Source organism: Trematomus bernacchii, unplaced genomic scaffold, assembly GCF_902827165.1.
Source record: "Trematomus bernacchii unplaced genomic scaffold, fTreBer1.1, whole genome shotgun sequence".
NCBI classification, from domain to species: domain Eukaryota; kingdom Metazoa; phylum Chordata; class Actinopteri; order Perciformes; family Nototheniidae; genus Trematomus; species Trematomus bernacchii.
The window spans coordinates 4,087,927-4,108,946 of record NW_022987547.1 but is presented as its reverse complement, the minus strand read 5'-3'; the positions used below and the strand labels follow the sequence as shown (position 1 = coordinate 4,108,946).

At 38.8% G+C, this 21,020-nt stretch overlaps 1 protein-coding gene across 3 annotated transcripts in view; it reads right to left on the bottom strand.

Annotated features, from left to right (window-relative positions):
* Nucleotides 1-2,321: 2,321 nt before the first annotated feature.
* eng (endoglin) overlaps nucleotides 2,322-21,020 on the bottom strand; it is a 38,401-nt gene continuing 19,702 nt past the window's right edge. For 2 of the 3 annotated variants that reach the window (XM_034123119.1, XM_034123118.1), the window contains exons 5-14: nucleotides 15,894-16,071; nucleotides 12,884-13,055; nucleotides 12,686-12,788; nucleotides 12,246-12,441; nucleotides 10,791-10,942; nucleotides 10,354-10,584; nucleotides 10,047-10,113; nucleotides 6,558-6,668; nucleotides 6,431-6,478; nucleotides 2,322-6,346 (exon numbers count right to left, since the gene is read on the bottom strand). In XM_034123119.1, coding sequence (XP_033979010.1) covers nucleotides 6,225-6,346; nucleotides 6,431-6,478; nucleotides 6,558-6,668; nucleotides 10,047-10,113; nucleotides 10,354-10,584; nucleotides 10,791-10,942; nucleotides 12,246-12,441; nucleotides 12,686-12,788; nucleotides 12,884-13,055; nucleotides 15,894-16,071 — 1,380 coding nt within the window. In that variant the 3' untranslated portion in view covers nucleotides 2,322-6,224. Of the gene's footprint in view, nucleotides 6,380-6,430; nucleotides 6,479-6,557; nucleotides 6,669-10,046; nucleotides 10,114-10,353; nucleotides 10,585-10,790; nucleotides 10,943-12,245; nucleotides 12,442-12,685; nucleotides 12,789-12,883; nucleotides 13,056-15,893; nucleotides 16,072-21,020 lie in introns of all 3 variants that reach the window. The other variant, XM_034123120.1, reaches the window with a different exon arrangement.

The following is a 21,020-nucleotide window of genomic DNA, read 5'->3' as shown; positions in this document are numbered from 1 at the left end:
AGATATTTTTGCAAAGCAGGTTTATGAAAGATATGTATTTGTGTCAGTTAGCCGGTTAAGTAATTCACAGATAATAGTGAATTATGCTATCAACAGTACGATAGTGAGTCATTTTTTATATATTTTTAAGTGGGAAATGAACCCCCTAAATTGAGTAAAAACCAGACAAAAATGTAAAACTATGATATTAGTATTTATGTGAGTCATTTTTTGAATAACTCCATAGTTACTCTGAGGAAATAGAATCATCATTCTACCTTCTGACTATGAAGACAATTGTATTGAAGGTTACGGACAACACAATGCCTTTGCTGTTATTCAGCTGCGAGCAACCTGTCTCTTCACCCTAGCTCAGCTCAGCTCTCTTTGTATAATCCCATTTTTCCTATCTCTTTCACTCTCACTGTACTTTTCTGTGGTGGCCTTTTAATGTTGCAGCATGGTTATTACAACAGATATTGTTAGTGTCAGTTAAAGGTTGGTTTCCCCTTCAAGCAGCATCCATATACATTTTCGCGTTTTTGAACATGCAAAGCAGTTGACATGTGAAAAGTGTATTATTTAATTGTACTCACCGATGTCAGTATGCATAATACACATAGTAAATACAATAATGAACCCCAATGCCACTTGTTAAATGATTTGAGGCTATGAACTGACCAACAAACTTTCAATAATCACCATCTGTACTTGTTTCCGTTTCTTCTTTTGAAAATAGTGGCTATATTTTTTACAATCAATTTCAAAGACAGAGAGTTTATATAGAAGCAATATCCTTAAAGTGCATAGCTCCATCCAATACCGATGCCTGCTTCTTTATTCAGAAAGACCCTAGACTGTTTGATTCCACCAAGAGAAAAGGAAAATCCCTTTTCTCTGATTTACACCTTCATTCTTTTATTACAGAGCTGTGATGAAAGGTTTTGCCCTTAGGTAATTGTTGCATGATTTATGTACTTTTGTAGAAAAGAAAAGATGTGTGCAGAGATGTAAAGCTGAATTGGTAAGCCTGAAAGGACACACACAAAGGCGTCACATAATCCAGCCTCTGAAGGCCAAATGGTTCCATGGTCGTATCTGGAGATGACGGCAGCCCATAAACATGTATTGTGTGCCTTGGCTCCAGTCCTGAAATAAGATTTTGTATATTAGAAGGAACATTTGAAACCTTAGGAAAGGCTATCCATGAAAGAAAACACAATTATGGTTATAATTTCTCCTTACAATAAAGGTAATATATGACTCATAACACCATTATAGTGTAATGCTTTCATTTCTTTAAGCTCATTGTGTTTCACGTCACTCATTTGGCACGCTCTGCTCTATCCGATTATATGTAATAACACCAAATGATAACACTTTCTGCATAATTATAAGAGCTTAATAACTACACATATTAGGAACCACATTAAAAAATGTTAGAGCATGTGTGTGAGAAATAAAAATAAAAAGATAAACAAAGTAAATGTAAAGAATATCATGTATCAAGGTAATTGTCATGTTTACTCAGAGGCCGATAAGTATACAGTATATATATTATAGTACATTTGTACTATCCGTCTATGGATGTGCATTAGTAGCATGATGATTTCAGGACTTTTACCTGTAATGGTGTATTGTTTGACATTTTAATCTTGCTAATTTCACTTTCGCTGTAAAGGATGAGAATATTCAATCAGCTACTGAGAAATTCCTCAAAAGTGGATGGTGAGAAAATAATGTTACAATGTAGGATTTTCTTTCCTAAGATCTTGTTTTTCAGGTTCTTATCTCGACTCCTGTTGTGTAGGCTTTGGATTTGATCTGTTTAAACTGTGAGAATCCCGGTTATTAGTAAATAGGCCAAACCAGACATGTCCGCTTCTTGGGTAGAAGGCAACTTTTCATCTTTGTCGCTAATGATGTGAGAAGTCTCTCTAAGCTAACAGTTCTCATGTGGAAGTGTCATCATATCAGTAACACAGAATATAACGGAGGAAGCTTGCACCTAGTTTAGAGGCAACAAGTCCTCAAGTGACGGTGTCGCAGCGTTCGTATCTGACAACACCAGACTGAGAACAGGACATTTTCTCCACAGCATGTTCAACAATATTTAGCAGTTTACAGCAAATACAGAATCATTGTATTTGTTACTTTTTGTCACTGTTGTTTAAACATTTTAAAATGTGTAATAATTCTAGACCTTCCAAATGTGCTTTTGTATTACTTTATGACATAACTTGTCCCTGGAGATCCGGGGAGCTTCTGCTTTCCAAACCCACATAATGTGATTACCCACTACAATGCCGCTATGCTGTGAGACAGACACCAGAAAACTCAAATAACGTTTGTCATATTCACTTTATTAAGATAAATGTAGACAAAACATATATTGGTTCACAGACAACATGAAGGTACATGACATCAGTTGAGTATTGTCTCAAGAAATGAACTCTATTTTAAATGGTTTAAAAGTTACTCTGCATGTAATACTAGATAAAATCTAAGGAGACATTCTGACATGTTGTTCAGGCTTCTTTAATAAGAATTCATAATTTGGACATTGTTAGGGGCTGGAGAAAGAATCTGCTCACATAAATGTAGGTATAGTTTGTTGTACAGACAGACACACATAGAGACACACACACACAGACAGAGACAACCGTGTCCATTGTGGAGGAAGCTGTTGTCAGAGGTAACGAAGATCTACAGGTGAATAAACTGGCAGCCTGTCTGATTTTACTGTCAGTGCTCAGACAGAAGGTGTCAGTCCCTGGGACTGGTTTAACACAGGTACGGACTACCTGACATTTAAAAAAAAAGATATCTTAAAATTAAATGAAAAAAAGTTCTCACCAGCCAAACCTTTTCACTCTTAAGTTTGAGCGTTCCCTGTGAAGGAGAAGTTCGTGAGTGATGAATACTCTTCCTGGGATGCGTCTTTGGACAGACATTCTGTCTTTCAGAATACTTCCCCATCACACCCAGTGAAGATGGCAAAAACAACACACAACAATGTCAGGATGTCAGTATCAGCAGAGATATGCCATATTTTGGACAGCAGGGGAATTGAAGGGTGAGCAAAAGTCTAACTTTTGTCTTTGACATGTGATGTGACAAGCACCGTCTGTGACTACAATATTATTGAAACTCAAATCTATAGGAGGCAAAAAAAAAAAAGAGATTACAATACAAAACAAATGTTATGCATTTGATAAGTGCCATGATTAGGAATTGTCCCAGTTCTCCAAATATGTAAAAGAACAAAGCATGTTGAGAAAATGCGTCAAAGTCAAAATATCATACAACACTTAATATAAAAAACATGGTAAAAAAAAACTACTTATAGACATTACATAGGAGTTTACCTCATCATATTGCACAAATACTCAAGTGGAAATTTGTACTGGCCCTCTTTGTTCTCCGTATCACAAAATACACAAAGGAGATTAGGCATGCACAGATAAATGTACTGTACATGCACGCACACTGAGCAGGAGAGGGGGTAAGAAGCTACATGGCTCACATACAATGAGGAGACATTTTAGAAATGCAGTTACTTCGGAAACGTTGAATATTTCTGTGATTACATTTGAAGGCGAATAAATTATTTTAACTAAAGAAGGCAAGTAACTATCGGGAGTGTGAAAATATACTTATATATATGCATGTACAAGTAGATTAGTGAGTCAAATGTTTATAAAGAAACATTTTAAAGTCACAATGTTGGTGCTTGTGCCAAAGCTATGTACTGTGAATACACATTTCTGACTGATACCACAACACATGTGCTGGGAATATGTCCAAAGAGGTAACAGAGTGGCAATACGATAAAGAAAATACATGAATAATTCTACATTGAACCAAATATTGGATTTACGGATCAACCGTCACTACAGTTTTAGCTCTCATGAGTTCCTTATTATGCATGTATGCATCTTCTGTCTAGACTTAGCACTGCAGGGCTTAGGGTTAGCAGAGATGAATCATTAGAAAGTTATACTGGTCTCTCACAAAGGTCCATTTCCATAGCATTTGGCATGTTGTGTGACAGCTGGAAATACATCTGGGTTTTAAAGCACTCTTCATGGGGTGAAAAGCATAAATGATTGACTGATGTGTAGTTGCAACTAACGTATCCTCATACAACAGTCCGTACGCCATCGTGCGAAAGAAGCACTCACAATTTTTCGAATGTTCTTTAACTAATGTCCAGCAACACTGCAGTGCAGATCATGTCTAACAATTAAAACTACTTGGTAATGGTAAGGAACTGATTGTGGGTTGGGTTAAAAAAAAGTATGTGCATACACCCACTTATTTAAGTACATAACTTATGTAACAATAATTCAACTTTTTGTTGAAGACTAAACACTAACAGCGGAATCTATGAGAAAGTCTGTTGTTTGATTAAACCCAACCTACTTCTTAAATTAATTAAAATTAATTAAATTGAGGCTCACGATTATCTAACTAACAAATTGTGTGTGCTTTTATTTGTATTGGTCTGAGTAGAAATGGTGAATGAGGATATCTAGTTGCAATACATATCAAATCTGCTCTCATACAGTTTTCACTATTGATCATGCTAGTCCAAGTAGGCTGTATTCAGAACTGGTGACTTAAATGGGAAGTTTAAATGTACAAGATTGGGAAAGTTGGGGTGGGGTTGTTTTTTTGGTATATATTTGATGTGACTAATATACAGTTAACAGGTCTAAGTTTGTCAGTTTCTCACCAGAAATGGGGTTTTGTAACCCATTTGTTTAAACAAACATTAGCTTCTCATCCCACAGAATTGACTGCAAAGTGAGGCAAACACGTATCAAAATAGAATTTAGTATTATGATTAAACCTGGCTGGAAACAGTGAGATGCAATACATTCATATTCATGTTTGTATGGATGTTACCACAGACGTATCCTTTTTAGTATTGTTAAAAATAGTGGTAACAACAAATTGTCAGGCAATATTGCTGGACTGAAAATGGATATGTGCAAAGGAAAAGTGCTGGAATTCAACATCCAGACAGACTATTTTGGGGAAACTCCACCCTGTGGGCGTAGCTGTATTAGTGGCGCTTTAATCCTTATACAGCAAAAGTCTGACGTCAGAGATTTGGTACAAACTCCTCATTATAAGCACATTACTCAGCTCTGGATACAGCCATGTATCTCTTCATGTTGCGATTTGCATTACAACAGTGATTATTTCATCTCAGCTTACACGTTTTTCCTCTTAATGGTGCATAATGTATTGCTTCCTTGAGGGAAATAATAAAATGTATGATAATTGTATGGAGTAATTAAGAAGTGTAAGTATATTTCTATGTAACTTTCAATAAACAATGAAAGACAGACGTTCATAAAAAGGATCTTTACAGCTATTGGATAGCATAAAAATGGCACCATAACTTTGTTTTGTGAGCTACAAATGACCCAGAAGATCAACTAAAAGATTAACCAAAAGTGACACAGAATAAAACATAAAATTAAGTATAAAGCAGAAAATAATATAAATTCACCAGAGAAATCTAGTTTTAAGTTTAAACTTAGCTCCAGATTTCTAAATAACAGGAGGTAGCTGTTAACTATTGACCTCAAACTCCAATTAAGACGAATAGCCCTTTAAGTGAGCACTTCATTGGCGGGTTTGAGATCCTAACATGATGAGCCTTTCAGTTCCAGAGACGTTGTTGATAACACTTTGGACTGACCTAGCCAGAAGCCCTTTGGAGTTAAGAAGCTTAGATGTGAATGCAAAACAGCTTTTCATCTGTTTTTCAAAGACTATCTTTTGACTGGATTGTGTCCTGTTAACTATTATTGTGCCGCCATCACGCAAGCACAATTCATTGGAAGGAATGCAGCGAATTTCCTGTAGGCTCTTGGGGGATATGGTTTGTTTTTCCTGTTGCTGGGAGCCAATTTTTTTGTCCTCTTGCCCTCTTTAACTTCCTGTCTAGGAGCTTGACTTAACAGAGAGGATACAGAGGTGAGCGTCAGAGGCCACTGATTAGACTTCTGTTATCCGTCTCGCAGCTACTCCAATCCACCATAAAAAACCCTCCCCGGACACATCCATTTCAGGCTTGATGGGTCAAAGACATAAGTTGTGCTCCTTAAGGAGAATTTAAAGTGGAAATGCTTTTTAAGCATTGATAAAGAAAACAAACAGCACATAACCCGTATAAGTGACTTTGAAGGAAGACAGTGGCTCTGCTGGAGGTGGAGATGACCATAGTCTCATGCCATGCTGCTGGTCGGTGTGCTTTGGGTGCTTCCAATGCTAGCATTGGCGCTACTGTTCTCAGAAGGGGAAGGGTTGGTAGAAACTGGTTGTCGTTTAGCTCCTGAGCAAGGACATCCTGAAGAAACATGAGACAGAAGCCAATAAGAACCTAGAAAAAATAGAAAAGATACTAATGAAAAAAAAGGAAAAAAGCCCTTACCAGGAAGATTAGCTGCAGTTGAGCTAATGTCCAGTCCAGTTGGGTAACCTGAGGAAATCATATTGAGACAATTTCAAATACAGACGAATATCAACTTAGATCTATATTAAATTAAAAAAAAATTTACCTGTTTTTATTTTGATAAACCACAGTGCTCCAATAAGTAATACTCCAATCAGGAACCCTCCAAATGCAATGCCCAGAACGCCAGGTAGGCGGAAATCAAAGCATGGTGGGGCTGAAACATACACAGGAAACAACACAATGTATGCAAGCTTCAGATAAAAAACAGCAAGAGTTTCACAGATGTACAAGCCACAAAGAATGACTTGAGATGCTCTTGATATACAGAAGGTGGTCAATCACAAATAATGTTCTGATTTTGTTTTGTATTTGTGTCAAAATCATTATTTTAATGATAGTTGTTGAAGCAAAGACTTTGTTTCAGATCCAGAGATAAATATATATAATATTATTTTTCACTCGGGAACAGCAAAAAGTTCAAAGATTTCAGCAACCTCATCAGATTGGCTGATTTCTCCTGAGAAGTACAGCAAACCAGAAGTACCGGTTGCCAGAACCAAATCTTCTTGCAGTGTAACAAAACACCCACGCAGTAATTGTACTGGTGTGTCTAGTGAATATTATGTACTGAGGCAAATGCATTGTGAATTCAAGGTGTAGGAGTTTGTTGGAATGCACAAATAAAGGTGTTTAAAACAAAAACAAATCCTTCTCACAATTACAGAACAATTGAATGAAGATAAATAAAAAAGATAACTAGATATAGTGATATATATTGATGGTATAGATTTAAAGAAACGACAAACAGCAGCTATGTAAAATATATGCTATTTGCACAATATCTTTTAATAGTACATTTTCTCCCTTCTAGTTACCATGGCAATTTAAGCAAAGCCCACGCAGTATATAACATTGTTTTGGCAGGGTTCGACCCATCTGAACTGAACATTGTCTCCGTTGTAATTTAATAATACAAATTTACAATCAAGTTTGGCATTGATGGTTCTGTGTGCTCGCCCCGCACAACGTCCTTCATTTCTGACAAACTTAATAGAAAACATAAAAATCTGAGCCAGCAGCAATAAAATATAATTTTCTCTTAAATCAGCTCTGAAAGAGTAAGAGAACGGGCACACACTAAGACTCGCTCAAGCCCATGACATGCAGCTCTGTGGCATCGACATCTGGGCGAGCATGGCAAGGCCATCCCACAGTGTTGCTTCGCTCATTGTGGTCTGGCAAGGCCCTGCATGGATTACCTTGAGAGAGATGTCATTTCAAAAAGGCTGTGCAATAAATCACTGATATATTCCCCCTTCACTCAGACTTCACCTAAAACTCGCCAGTCATTGATCTTTGCTTTTTAATCAGAAAACAAACATGATATTCTTTACCAACTTAATTAAACTTAGACCAAGATCATGTCTAAATCACTTTGACAGAAAGCAGCTGGAAGGTTTGAAATGTTATATTTTTAACTGAACTGGGAAGTAATTAACAAAAAAATGTAAAGACTTAAATTATGTACCAAAATCATCAAATAAGAATATATTTTGGCTATGCAAGGCTATACACACAAAAAACAGAAGTGTGTTGTGTCAAATCAAGAAAACACAAACTCATACCCTTCCTTCTTCACTTCTTCTGCTACCTGTAGAGATCATCCCAAGTATTTAGAACATTTGGAAGAAACTAATCATCACCTTAGTGAGTTCCTCTCACCTGCCTCCTGCCTCCTGCCTCCTGCCTCCTGCCTCCTGGTGGAATGTGCTAGGCTAAGTGCTACACTGGGCTTTATAACCCTCCCTGTCCTGAAGTACATTAAATAGAGGACATGAAGGACAGAAGAGAGTGAGTTTGTTTAGTAGAAACGAGTCACCACTTTGTGCAGTATTATTGCTCATGAAAAGAGCCTGAATGAACTTAATGACTATATCAGAACATTTTAACTGAACTGTAAGACATTAGGAAAGTACAAAGCCTGATTTTGTACATTTGATCAAACAAATATCAAGTGATTTAAACATGACCCAGATCACAACAGTGACATCTTGTGGGCATTTATTCCGACTGCATCCCAGAGAGACAACCCAGTTTGTTGATCTGTCAACGAGGAACATTCCTTGACCCTGAATGAGCCAGAAACATCACAGCAACTTCTGCAGGCTTTCTCTAGAGACCTTTTTCTGTAATCAGTTGCTGTGTTGGTTTGTACAAAGTGAGGCTTTGACAGCAAAGCTGAATAAACAAGAGCAGGAAGCAGACGCTCCACTGCAGGTGGACAGGAGGAGGCAGAGCCCTCTGTATGAACACTAGCAAACAGGAATGAAGCCGATACAACCCTTTGTATCTCTGACACTGGATAATGAAAGGAACTACATAAACAAAGCTATTAACCTGACACGTTTCTTTACAACTAGCACTATTCCTGTGATTCAGTTCCAAGTCTCCAGGAAAACACAACATTTTTATTGCACAAGCTAAAACGCAAAGACTAAGAGGGGACAAACAGGACACAGGAAAGCATGGATGAGTAGTTCAGTCTGCTGCAGCAGCACTGTATGCTGCAACACTGACATACCAACCCTTATCTTTCTCCTCTAGGAGGAAATGGAGGATAAAGGAAGCTTAAGGAATAAACACATCCATTATCAGTTCTTCCAAAGAAGTCTGACGGAACTCCGCATTGAATCAACATCTTCTTCCTTTGTGTTTTTTTAAATGTTCGAATTCGACTTTGAATTAATCATCTGTCTGGAGCCTATTTTCTCTCTAAAGAATGACATCTTTCCTTGTTTGAGTCAACTGTGTTGAATGGTCCAACAATAGCAGCAGGCCCAGTGGCTGTGTTTGGACAGCAACACAGTCAGACCCCTTGGAAACACAAAGGAACCCCCCCCCCCTCCCCTGAGGGCCATTACTTCTGATTGTGGCCACAAGGTCAGCCTGCAGACCTTCCTAAAGGACGAGGCCCCGGCCCCGCAGCCACTCACTGGCTTCACTGCATATCCTGAGTTCACTGCTATGACAACCGCCCGCGCGCCACTGAAAGCCACAATTGGGATGAAAATGATTTGCGATTCACTGGCCAAGCAGACTAGCAACTAGGTCCTTAGGCAAAATAAGGTAATATATGTTCTCAGAGTTTATATTTTCATTACTCAAAAAGCAATTTGTCTTTTTATCTGTTTCTTGATGTGTTGTTGAAACAAATAAAATAAATTATCAACTACTTAATAGTGTTGCAGATGTTTATATTAGCTGTGAACTAGGCAATTTGTTAATACTCTTTTATTTATAATTATGTTAATATTTACATTAAAAAAACACAAAAGGAATACAAAAAAGGAAAATGATCTACACATAATCTACCAAATATTCAACTGCTTTGTGAATTTTGGGGTAATATTTTCTCTGGAAAGTTTAATTTTGTAAGAAGAGAAAGAGTAGAAAATGAACTAACCTTTGTATCTACCTGAGTCTAATTGCCTAATAGCACATTAGGATTTGTTCTAATGTCTTCCAATGAGCAGAATGGGAATTGCACTTAAAACTTAACTGATCCATATTTTGGAGTTTAAACTGAACTCACTTGGTGGTTGCAGACACGGCTGGGTAACCTCCAGATTCCTCTTCACTCTTCCTCCATCTCCACATTTCTAGTGAAGCAGAGAAAGAAATGCGTTATTAACCATACCCAAAAGGTCACTTGTCATAAGTGTGTGAAAAACTACATTCAAGCTTTAGTATTTTTGCTGTTGGCTAAGACTAAAAAAAAGTCTCCCACCACAACAGATCTACAATGACCTTCACCACAAAATATTCTAGGCAAACAAAGGAAGTTTGTAACACAGGTTAAGAGTTGTGTCATGACGTGTTTTTCAAATGTTGACTCCTACCTCACTGTAGCAAAGTTTGACAGAGCATTCCAGGTCCCACGTGGTGGTCGTCAGTTCGTGGAGCTGATCTAAGGAGAAGCTCAGTCGGGTGCTGTTGGGACACAAATTTGCAGAGCAAGCTTCTGACATGAAGGGCAGCTCTTTCACGACAGGGCATGAGCCAGTGGAGCGCACAAAGCAGCTGATCACCTTGATGGTCAACACAATGTCCCCCAAGGTATGCCCTGAGATCTACAGGAAACAGAAACAGATACAAACACAGTTAATCAGCATGGAAAGAGCACACTAAGCACAATAATCTGTCAAATGGGCATTTTCTGAGTGTACAACTGTGTTTCACATTGAAATAAAGAATTATACATAAGCGTATTCAAGGGATTTTGAAACATTGAGTTAAGAGGCGTGAAATACAGCGAAGAGGGTGAATGATTTCTTACCTCTGCATAAATTCTCTTGTCACTCTGCACCTTGGTGTTAGGGTCCATGGGAGAGCGGTAGTCTGGGGAGGTGTATAGCTGCATCAGCAGGGGCATCTGGTGGGGGGCATTAGTGGTGGTGGGGGTAACTGGTGCTGGTGCAGTTTCTGTAACTGAGGGAAAAATGGATCAAATTAAAAGAAGATCAACAAAAGAAATGCCATGTATGTTTACTTTTACGTATTAACCTGTTAAGCCCTGAGCCTGTTTTTCAGGTCTCAGGCTCGAAAATGACATTCCCAGAACAAATGACCATATCTTCCCTTCTAAAAGGGTTAAATTAATAATCTTTTTTCTCAAAGTAATGATAAACCTGTGAGTTGGATGTAGAAAAGTCAGAATCAATATAGATGTTTTTTATTTTAAAGAAAATTCAGATTTTACATAGTAAAAAACTGTAAATTATAGTGTCCGTCCAAAAATTCTTTTTTACTTATAGTGAAAACCACCCTTGGATGATGGGTTAGTAGACTAAAAGCTTTAGGAATCCAAAGTACAACATATAATAAGTACCCTGTATCAAGATTGATGCAAAACAAGTGACATTTGACCTTTTTAGAGAGATTTAGCAAAAAGAAACCATTTCTGGGGTCATTTGGGTGGATTTGACATATCTCTGGCTTCCCTTGCTCGATTTTGATGGTTGACACCTCTTTCTGTTAGAGCCAATAGAATCGAAGGGGGAGTCCCCCACATGCGCATGTAATTTTCCATCAGAGTGAACCTATCTCTAGCTTTGACATCTGGAAACGGAAAAGCAGTTTTAATGCTTATGGATTATCAGAAATCATTTCAAAGGGACACAGACACATTGGATTAACCTATGGATTAACTTCAGCAGCGTTTTTATCGTTTTAATGCCATTGAAGACCACTTTAGAGAGACTACAGAGCCAAGGTAAAAATGTTAGCATTTTTAGCTACCTAGCGTCACCTGTTTTGATGTCCGTTTTTGCTTATAACGTCGCAAATACGTATAATTCAGTGGTAATGTCGGTGTCAATCGAGTCTGTCACCTCACGATTTGAAACGATGTGTTGGATGTGGTGAAAAGATAAATAATAAGGTTTTGTGAGTGATTTTCGGTGCAGTAAGGTGTTAGCATTTTTCGCTCGTTGCTAATTCAGAGGCTCAGTGTTAGCATTGTGGGTTTTCTTTTTAAAAAAAAAAAAAAAATTATCAGTTAGATGAGTTTCTTCCCGTTACATGGATATAAAACATTCATAGTTTTATTAAATGAACATGCCCTCAGACACTGTTTCCTGCAAGATGTTGCGGCAGTTCCCCGGTACCGGGGCCTCTCGGGCTTAACAAGCACTCATCTTCCAAATGTTCCATCTTTGTGCTTGGCTTTCTTTTGCAGTACTCCATCTATTCTCTTTGTAAAAAAAGCCTCAAAGCTAAGAAATGGTCTTACCTTTAGGGTCGTCGTTGTTTCTAAGGACCAGTAGGACCATAGGATACTCTGGTCTGACTTCAGTGTAGCTGGTGAAAGTACTGGCTTTGAAATAATCTAAAGCTTTCCTCTGCACATCCACTGCATTGTCGCTGTTCAGTGTAATTAAAGGCGGGATTCTGTGTGGGATGGCGAGCAGCACGATGTCATTGTTAGACTGTAGAGAAGGAGAAGACCAGGTTAAATAAATTATTAATATTCACTTAGAGACCGTCTTCCAGCAGCAGTCACACAATGACATGTTCACAGGCATGGGAAAGCTTACTGTGTGTAAGAAATCCTCTAACCCTTTTAAGCTATATCACTCTACTATTGAGTGGAGTCTGTGTCCTCATTTATCCTATTTTACATTTGGTTGTGAGACAACAAATATATGTGTGTGTTTGTGTGTGTTAGCTTACACCAAACTGTGTGTGCAGTGGGTTGATGAAGGTCCATGTGGTGCCCTGAGGGCCTCTCAGGAACACGCTGGTCTTCTTAGTGCCAACGTGAACTGATACATTGCTGCAATATGAAGAATCAGAATAAACATTATAAAACTTTTGCCAACAAAAAAAAACATACAGGAGGCTCCATGCTGTGTGGATCGTTAGGTTTACCAAGGGATGGCAGTCTCTGGGATGTTTATGATGTGAAGCTCAGTTTCATCATTTGGGTTCTGTGGCGATGGGGAGCAAGATTTAGCCAGGGGTGCTGTTTCAATCTTCATGAAGTGCTTCTCTGATGCATCTTCATTTCTCAGTGTGCAGTTAGAGGAGCCAGGTTTGGTTCCTGTAAAACCACAAACATGCATTTAGCATTCATTGTTGGCTAAACAAAACATTTGAGAAATACAATTATTCCTGCATGCTTAGTCTTACAAAGAAAAAAGACAGCTCAAAAAAATAGACTGATGGCACTTTTGTTACCAAATGTTGCATTGGGGCAGCGGCTCTGCCATCATAGGCAATAATAAATAACAATGTAAGCCTTTTTTTTTTACTATTAATACAACAGGGTAGTTTCAATGTGAGTGATGCTCTGAGAGAATGTTGCTAATCGGTGAAATAAGTTCTGTTTACAGACTTTTACTGGGTGGCCGACACTGGAAAGCGATAGCCTGCAGCATCAAACCAAACTGCCGGGACAGGCACATTAGTACCTTACCTTTCCTGCTATGGGAGAAGTTCCAGGAGCAGTCTCATGAGAGTTCACTACGCTCAGCCTTTGACCAAATAATGCTGACTGATGGTTTGCAGGTGCATCCTGTTGCAGAGCTTAAATTGCTACGCACATTTTCATTCCAAAATATTATGCTGGAAATGGGGGGGAAATAGCCCACAATAGTACCTCATATAACCTTATCAAACCAATAGTCTGCCAATGCCGAGAAACAATTTGAGCCACATTTTGACAAGAATATGAGTGCTTGGAAAATACAACGAATATACCCTGAATATATTGAGGGTTGCATTTAAGCCAAGCATCCTCCTCCTCCATCTTCCAAGAAAAAACTTTTAACAATCTCCTTTCATGTGGAAATATATTTGCAAATAGAATGATTTTTGAGTGCCCTATCAATTTAATCATCTTTTATTATCAGTCCGGATATTGTGTAACTTATATTTTAAAATAAGTTTCTTTAAAACTGTGTTGCCATCTTGCTTGAGTCTACAAAGCCTATGCGTACCTAACATCACCAAATCTATGAAGTACAATGATACCGTTATTGCAACAATATTATAGGGTTGACGGCTTCCACAAAATATTCACACAGTGAGATTTTTTGTAGAAATAATCATTAGTAATGTTTAAATCAAGACCATATCTAGTCTCATGTTACGCTATTGCTATAGTATTAATATGTTAGCCAACCCTAGCCGTTACATTGTGCAATCAACATTTACTTCATTATGATACAATTCAAATAGACACTTCACAAATATTCTCGTCTATCCCACTCCTTGAAAAGTCTCTTTATACCAGCAATAGCATTCTCTTAAATTCACATCGAGACATTAAAAGCAACCTGAGGGACATTTCCTTATTTTCTCCTCAGCAAGCTTTCATAGCAAAGCACTGTTGTTTAGTCAGACTTTTCAAACGCCTACCACAAAGCCTACACAAGTTCACCTAACACCTCAATATGGGCCAAGGGACACAACAAAATAGCAACGTCAACTCTGTGGCACTGCTTGAATTAAATGCCCTTGACTGTGAGTCAGTAAAACACAGATGGCTCAAAACACAACATTTCATCACATCTGGAGAAGGTAGGACAATTATAATAAGGAAGATTAACACCTAATGGCAAAGAAATACTCAAAAGACACATGATAATCTTTGTGATGTCTAGCCTTTCATGAGGGTTTCTAAGGAATGTGTGTTTCAAACATGCATCTGTCATCAATATAAAGTACAAAGCACTTTCACTTGGGTTGCAAAACCAAAAGAACACATGCTTGAAATATGCTATATATATGTATGTTAATGGTTAAATAAATACACATTTCCCCAAGGTAGGTTTGACTAATTCTAAACAGATCCTCTAGTCTAGTTATTAAATTCAGTTTGTTGCTGTTATTGCTCAAGCTGTTGTTTAGCTCACTGCTGCATAGGGTAAAGGATGACACATAGCTCTCCTCTGGAAACGTCTAATAAATGTCAATATTAGTATATGTACTGTGTGTACATGTAAAATGTGAAAAGTAGAAGTACATTATATATGGTGTATTCCGTGTGTTTAGTGTAAAGAACTGCGACATAGCAATATACTTTAGTAGACTCTTATTTGTTCTAGAGGGTCTTTGGCCCACACACACCTTATTCTAAAAAAGAATGGTGTCTGATTCTTTATGTAATGCAGCTGTACTCACTATTCAGTCATCAGATCCTACATACTCAATTTCCTGGTTACATTTTTTTTTAAATGTATTTATCGGTGTACCTGTTCTTGTCTAGGTTATGTTTTATTAAAAGTCACTTCATAACGTGTAGTTTTGAGGTCCTAGACATTCTCATGGGCACATTGGAAATCAACATGTTGAGTAAAATATATATATATATTTGATAGAAAACATGTTATTTTAATGCAATGTGGTCTTTATCACAGCAGTGTTTTGTCAGTGATTCACACTACGGGGACATTTCCCACACACTTATAAGAGCATGTTAGTGATAAATGTTATTTTGAGAGAGAGAGAGAGAGAGAGAGAGAGAGCGAGCTTTGTATGTGTAAACAAACACAGTATGCAGCAGTGATTACTGTACTGCAAACTTTCTGCTGAATTATGTAAGCTGTATGTTGTGCCCCAGCACTTCCTTTGCTCCCTTCGGCAACACAAATACTGCCTTAGACCAAACAAAGATGCAGATAGCATACTCTAGATACAAATCATAGTGGGGCTGATAACTTTGAAACTATTTAAAGCAGGCAGAAAGTTGTGTACAGTATTTTGGCAATCTGATGGATAATGCAGTATCATGCTTTCCAAATACATCCTCCCTCATCTTTTGGCATCTTACTAGTTGTACTGTAATTGACTTCTTCCGAATTGGCTAATTCAACCAACAAGTAAATAGAAGAAACCCCGTTAGTGTAAAAAATATATTTTCTAAAACAACGCTCACCTTTTGTTCCTGTCGACGTCACTTTTTTCAGGTTTCGGATTGTGGTGAATGAAGTTACACCCCCAAACTCCTGACTCGCCCACTTGACCAGCTCTTCATCTTCAGAGGGAAAGTCTCTCTTGTAGACGTTGTTGTGATGTACATTAGCATGAAGGCCAATTTTGGAGTCATTTTGTACCTGGAAAGTAGAGCGCAAGTCATGAAAATGTGTTTCATTAAATACTATTTCCAGTCAGAATCACCAACTGTAGGTTATAAAACAAGAGCCTGTTTGTTACAACAACACCACATTGAGTCAGCCTTTTATTTATTTATATACACATCATGTCTGTTCATACTTTGTCATATCACACATGCCCATCCCTTTGATTCTATTACTTTTTTCTTGACCTCCACTCAGCTCTCCCTCTATTCTCTGAGCAGGGTGCTGTTAAAAAGAAATGTTTATTATGGTTAAGTGTCCACGAGCACAGCCCGCACAACCCTGTTGGAGCCATGGTCTTTCCTTTGCTTCCTGAGTGGGGCCAGGAAATGGGACCTTTTTTAGCTTTGTGCGTCACCACAGTCGGCTGGAATCTGGCTCCATACAAGGTATAAATATATACATCCATCCCATCGACTAGACACTGCCATTTCCTCGTCTGGGCCGATGGGAAATAATGGAGTTTACATTAAGCTTTGCATGAATAAGAAGGGGGGGGGGGGGGGGGGGGGGGGGGGGGGTATTGTGAACATTGCAGTGGAGACCGTTTACAGTAAGCTTGTAGACAGTTACACCTACAGTATGTAAAAACATGTACTCATTAAATAACAATTTAAGAAAGGAAATAATGATGTGCTCCAGTTTTTATATTGTTAGTCCTTCAACCGGATTTATAAAATTGGCACCGATTTGTTCTTCTCCAGCAGAACAAAGGTCTAAGTGAAAAATAAAGTACTGAATAAGTACTCATTTTGTAAACACTCATTCTCATCAACACTCACAAGCAGCTTTTTTGTAGAAGGAAACTTTTGTCATGACAGTACAATAGGATTTGATTTAAAGGTCCCATGTCATGGCCATTTCTACTGATCATAATTCCATTGTTGAGGTATACTAAAATTGATTTATATTGTGCAATTTTCCCAAATCGCATTGGTTTCTCATACAGCATCTCTGTATAGTATGTGTATTCACTCTCTGTCCTAAACGGCTTGTTGGAGCTCCTGCCCCCCCCTCCCTATGCGCCCAGTGGCCGTCTGCGAGACACAGCGAAACCCAGCCCGAACACACACCCGCAGCCTGGCTGGGAGTTTGTGTGTGTGCTCACACACCGACTCACAGCCTCGCCGCGTCCCGCCGTCTCAGGGAGGAGAAATCGGCGGAGCTGCAGCTGAGAAAAGATTGAGTGTGTGTGTGTGAGGAAGTCCGCGGATTGGTCAATTTGGACCAATCCATGGGCTTAACGTAACGGCTCCGCGGACGTAATGTAACGGCTCCACGGATTGGTCCATTTGGACCAATGGATCCATTTGGGTCGTCGTTACGTCACTTAGTACCAGGAAGAAAAAGAGAAATCTCCAACGAGGCGTTCTGGGGCAGCATAGACAGGTATTTTCTGTGTTAGAGTTTTACTCGCTACAGGGTGTACTTTGAGGGTTTGTGACTTTGGAGACCGTTTACGTGCAGAAAAACCTTCATAACACACAAGGGGACGGGTAATAACCGGAAAAGCATGACATGGGACCTTTAAAGCAGTGTAATCGGTCACCAGTTTACTTTGTGTTTTAATATGCTTTGTTTTAAATCACTTTATTCATTAAGTTTGAACTCAAACATAGATTTATTTGGACTAAGTTAAACATTATTGAGCTCATAGCATCACGTGTGTGACCGCATTTTCTGCAAATCAGCTCATTAATGTTTATCAAGCTGGAGTATGTTTGTTTAAATAATGAAAGTCCCTCTCCTAGCCGGTCTAGTGTGTGAGTTATGTGCGCAAGTTATTGCATCACAAAGCAAGACAGAAACAAATGGTGGAAGCCAAGTAAGCCTGAGGGAGTCATTGGTCTTTCTACATGAATATTTGATTGACGTAAGATCAAAAATAGCGTGAAAGGAATCTCCAGAAATAAAAGGAGGGAAAGCCACTCACGACAGAACCAGGCAGAGGACCGGAAGAAACAAGGGAAACATTTTAATGATGACATAACTCAGATTAGACTATCAGTTTGATATTTTGCAGGCTCACAGTAAAGTTCAAGAAACTCAAAGTTGTTGTTTTTTTTAAATACGTCACCGTCTACCAGATATTCCAGTTAGTTCTGATAATACTTATTTCCTGATAGTCTGTTTTGGGATGGATGTATGAGTTTCAGATAATATGACCCATATTTTCGCCTGATGATTGACCTCAGATTCTTCCATAAAGTATTATAGGTTTATCTTAGGTGATTATATCATAATGCATATGTGAATTAAAGTGGAAACCCTTATTTTGCGACTAACTAAAAAGTATAATAACTCACAAAACGTAATAGACTAAATTGTGCCTTCTACATGTTTTTGTTGTGTGTTGTTTATTTAAACAAGTCTATGTACTCGGGCTAGATTTTGAAACCCAACAAGAGCTGCGATTGTGACACTGAGCCAAGCTGTCAAGCCAATGACGTACTTTCTCAGACACAGAACAGATGCTGTTTCTCTTACACTGCAATCTGCAGTAAAACACTATTATCCCCCAGTGATACTGCTCATCCCACGAAAACATCCTGCAGTCACAGGCAATGTTGTCCAGGCTCACGACAGGACATGATACAGGATGTGGTATCACACTGCTGTCAGCATATCACGATGACATTCTCCTAACATTTCACCATTGTAAGTGGTCAGCTGTGATTTCTAATTAATGTATTGTGTTTTTCTACTTGTTATGTGCATCTGCTCATAATGCACAATACTGTTGACTATTTTTCAAGCATTTTATAGCGTTTTCTTCTATTTTGCGTAGTTTTTATTCATGTCTGAAGCACATTGACATATTGGTTAAAAACACAGTAAATATTAAATCAATATTGGGGGTGATAGTGGAGCCTCGCAGTGGCGAAACTGTGGCGCGCTTACACTGTAGGTGCGCCACGTTTGGGGGTGCGGGTGCTAGTGGAGCCTCGCAGATGGGGGTGCTGCAGCCCCCTCAGCACCCCCTTCCCGCGTCCATTCGCGATGTCTCGCTGTCTCGCAGACCCCACACAGCAAGCAGAAAATGAACCCAGCTCACACTGTCCGCACCGCGCAGCAGCGAGCCGCGCAATGTCCCAAACATCTGTTTGTCATTACTGGTGTCATTTTCTGGTTGCCAACACCATTGTAACACATAATCACTGATGTTCCGCTGTAACGGTGGTGGACTCGTCAGAACAGAGTGGGCGAGCTGACCAATACACATACTATACAGCAGGGGTCGGCAACCTTTTTGATATGAAGTGCCATTAAAAAAAAAAAAAATGTATCAGCGTGCCCACGATCGTGAATTATCAAGGGGGGGGGGGGGGGGGAGAGCTCGATGAAAACGCTCGTGTAAAAGTGATGTTTAAAACTCAGTTAATGGGGCTCATTCACTGGCACTTCCACAAACAACAACCAACATAATTGTTACATTCAAATGAAGTACATTATTCAAGTTTACATTAACTTTGGATAATAACACGGGAGAAATGAGCGGAAGCGCTCTCTTTTCCTCTCTCCCCCTCTCTCTCTCTCCTGACAGCCTGTCAGTATCTCATGCAGCTCACTGATCCAGTAATGAGTGACAGTGAGGAATACATATATTTATAACTAGTTCCAGAGGTAGATCAAATAGCTAAGTGTGTTAGGTCTAACTCTTGTGTGTTTTGCTCCGCTCACCGATCCGTCACAGCGGGTGGAGCTGCAGGATTTCTGCATCACACACGTTGCACCGCTATTTTATTGTCATTTTCGGACACCTTAAAATACTGCCAGACTGGTGAAGCCATTTTGGCGAGCTTGTTTTGCCGCACACAGAGAAAAGTGTCATGTATTTTACGTCTCGCGATCGGCCTTTTTAGAGAGCACCGATCGATCGGCAGAGAGTGAGTATCGGCCGATATCGATCGCCACGCAAAAACTGCGGCATTTTTACAGCTCCTTATGGGTAATGCAATTTGTGAAGTGCTTTCCTCTGTGGTGAAACTATCAGCACTACATTACGGAGGAAAACGGCAGAAAGTCGCCTGGAGTTAAAGAGAGCGGGGCTGCGTTGCGTGCATGGCTTCCTTCTGCAGGTGACGGGGAGACGTGCTCTGGCGGCGGTCTCGTTCAGGATCCGAAAATAAAATTTAAATATTTTGCACACTTATTCCACTTATTCCTAGTGTGCCACTGGTTACTGGTGCCGACCCCTGCTATACAGAGATGCTGTATGAGAAACCAATGTGAGTTTGGAAAATTGCACAATATAAATCTATTCTAGTAGACCTCAACAATGGAATTATGATCAGTAGAAATGGCCATGACATGGGACCTTTAAAGGTTACCATTTGGCAGCAGACTGTCAAATCTCAAGTGTTGCCAAAGACACGTTTTCAAGCCATCCTAAATGTTTTGTCAGTATGTGGGAAGAAATAAAGCTGATGGAATATTCATTATGATTTTTCCTTTACCATGTATAATATTGAGTTGTTGCAACAGCACAGGAGGCTGAAACTGCTCACAACATGGACTGATAGGATTTGAAAAGATTATAATATAATAAATAACGCAACCTATAAATTATTTGTAGCTCGGTCATTTTAAAACTGTATACACTCAATAGTTTTAATATAGCTTTATTTATAGTTATTAAGTTAGTTAGTAATCAATAAGAGTTTTTAATGAATAAATGAGGTCATTTACCAATGACATCAATACTCAATCTCATTACTTTAACTAAGTCCCTTTTAAGGTAATTGTTTTTTTAGCTTGGTGATGTTACACATTTTTAGCTTGAAAGACTGTTACACATAAACAAGACTTTTCTGTTCTATAGACCAATGCCAATTTAAACACCAACATAGTTTGACACTACAATTACAAAGCTAACACAACTGCTCTAACACTTTTCCCAATAACAGTATTATTACTCTATTAAC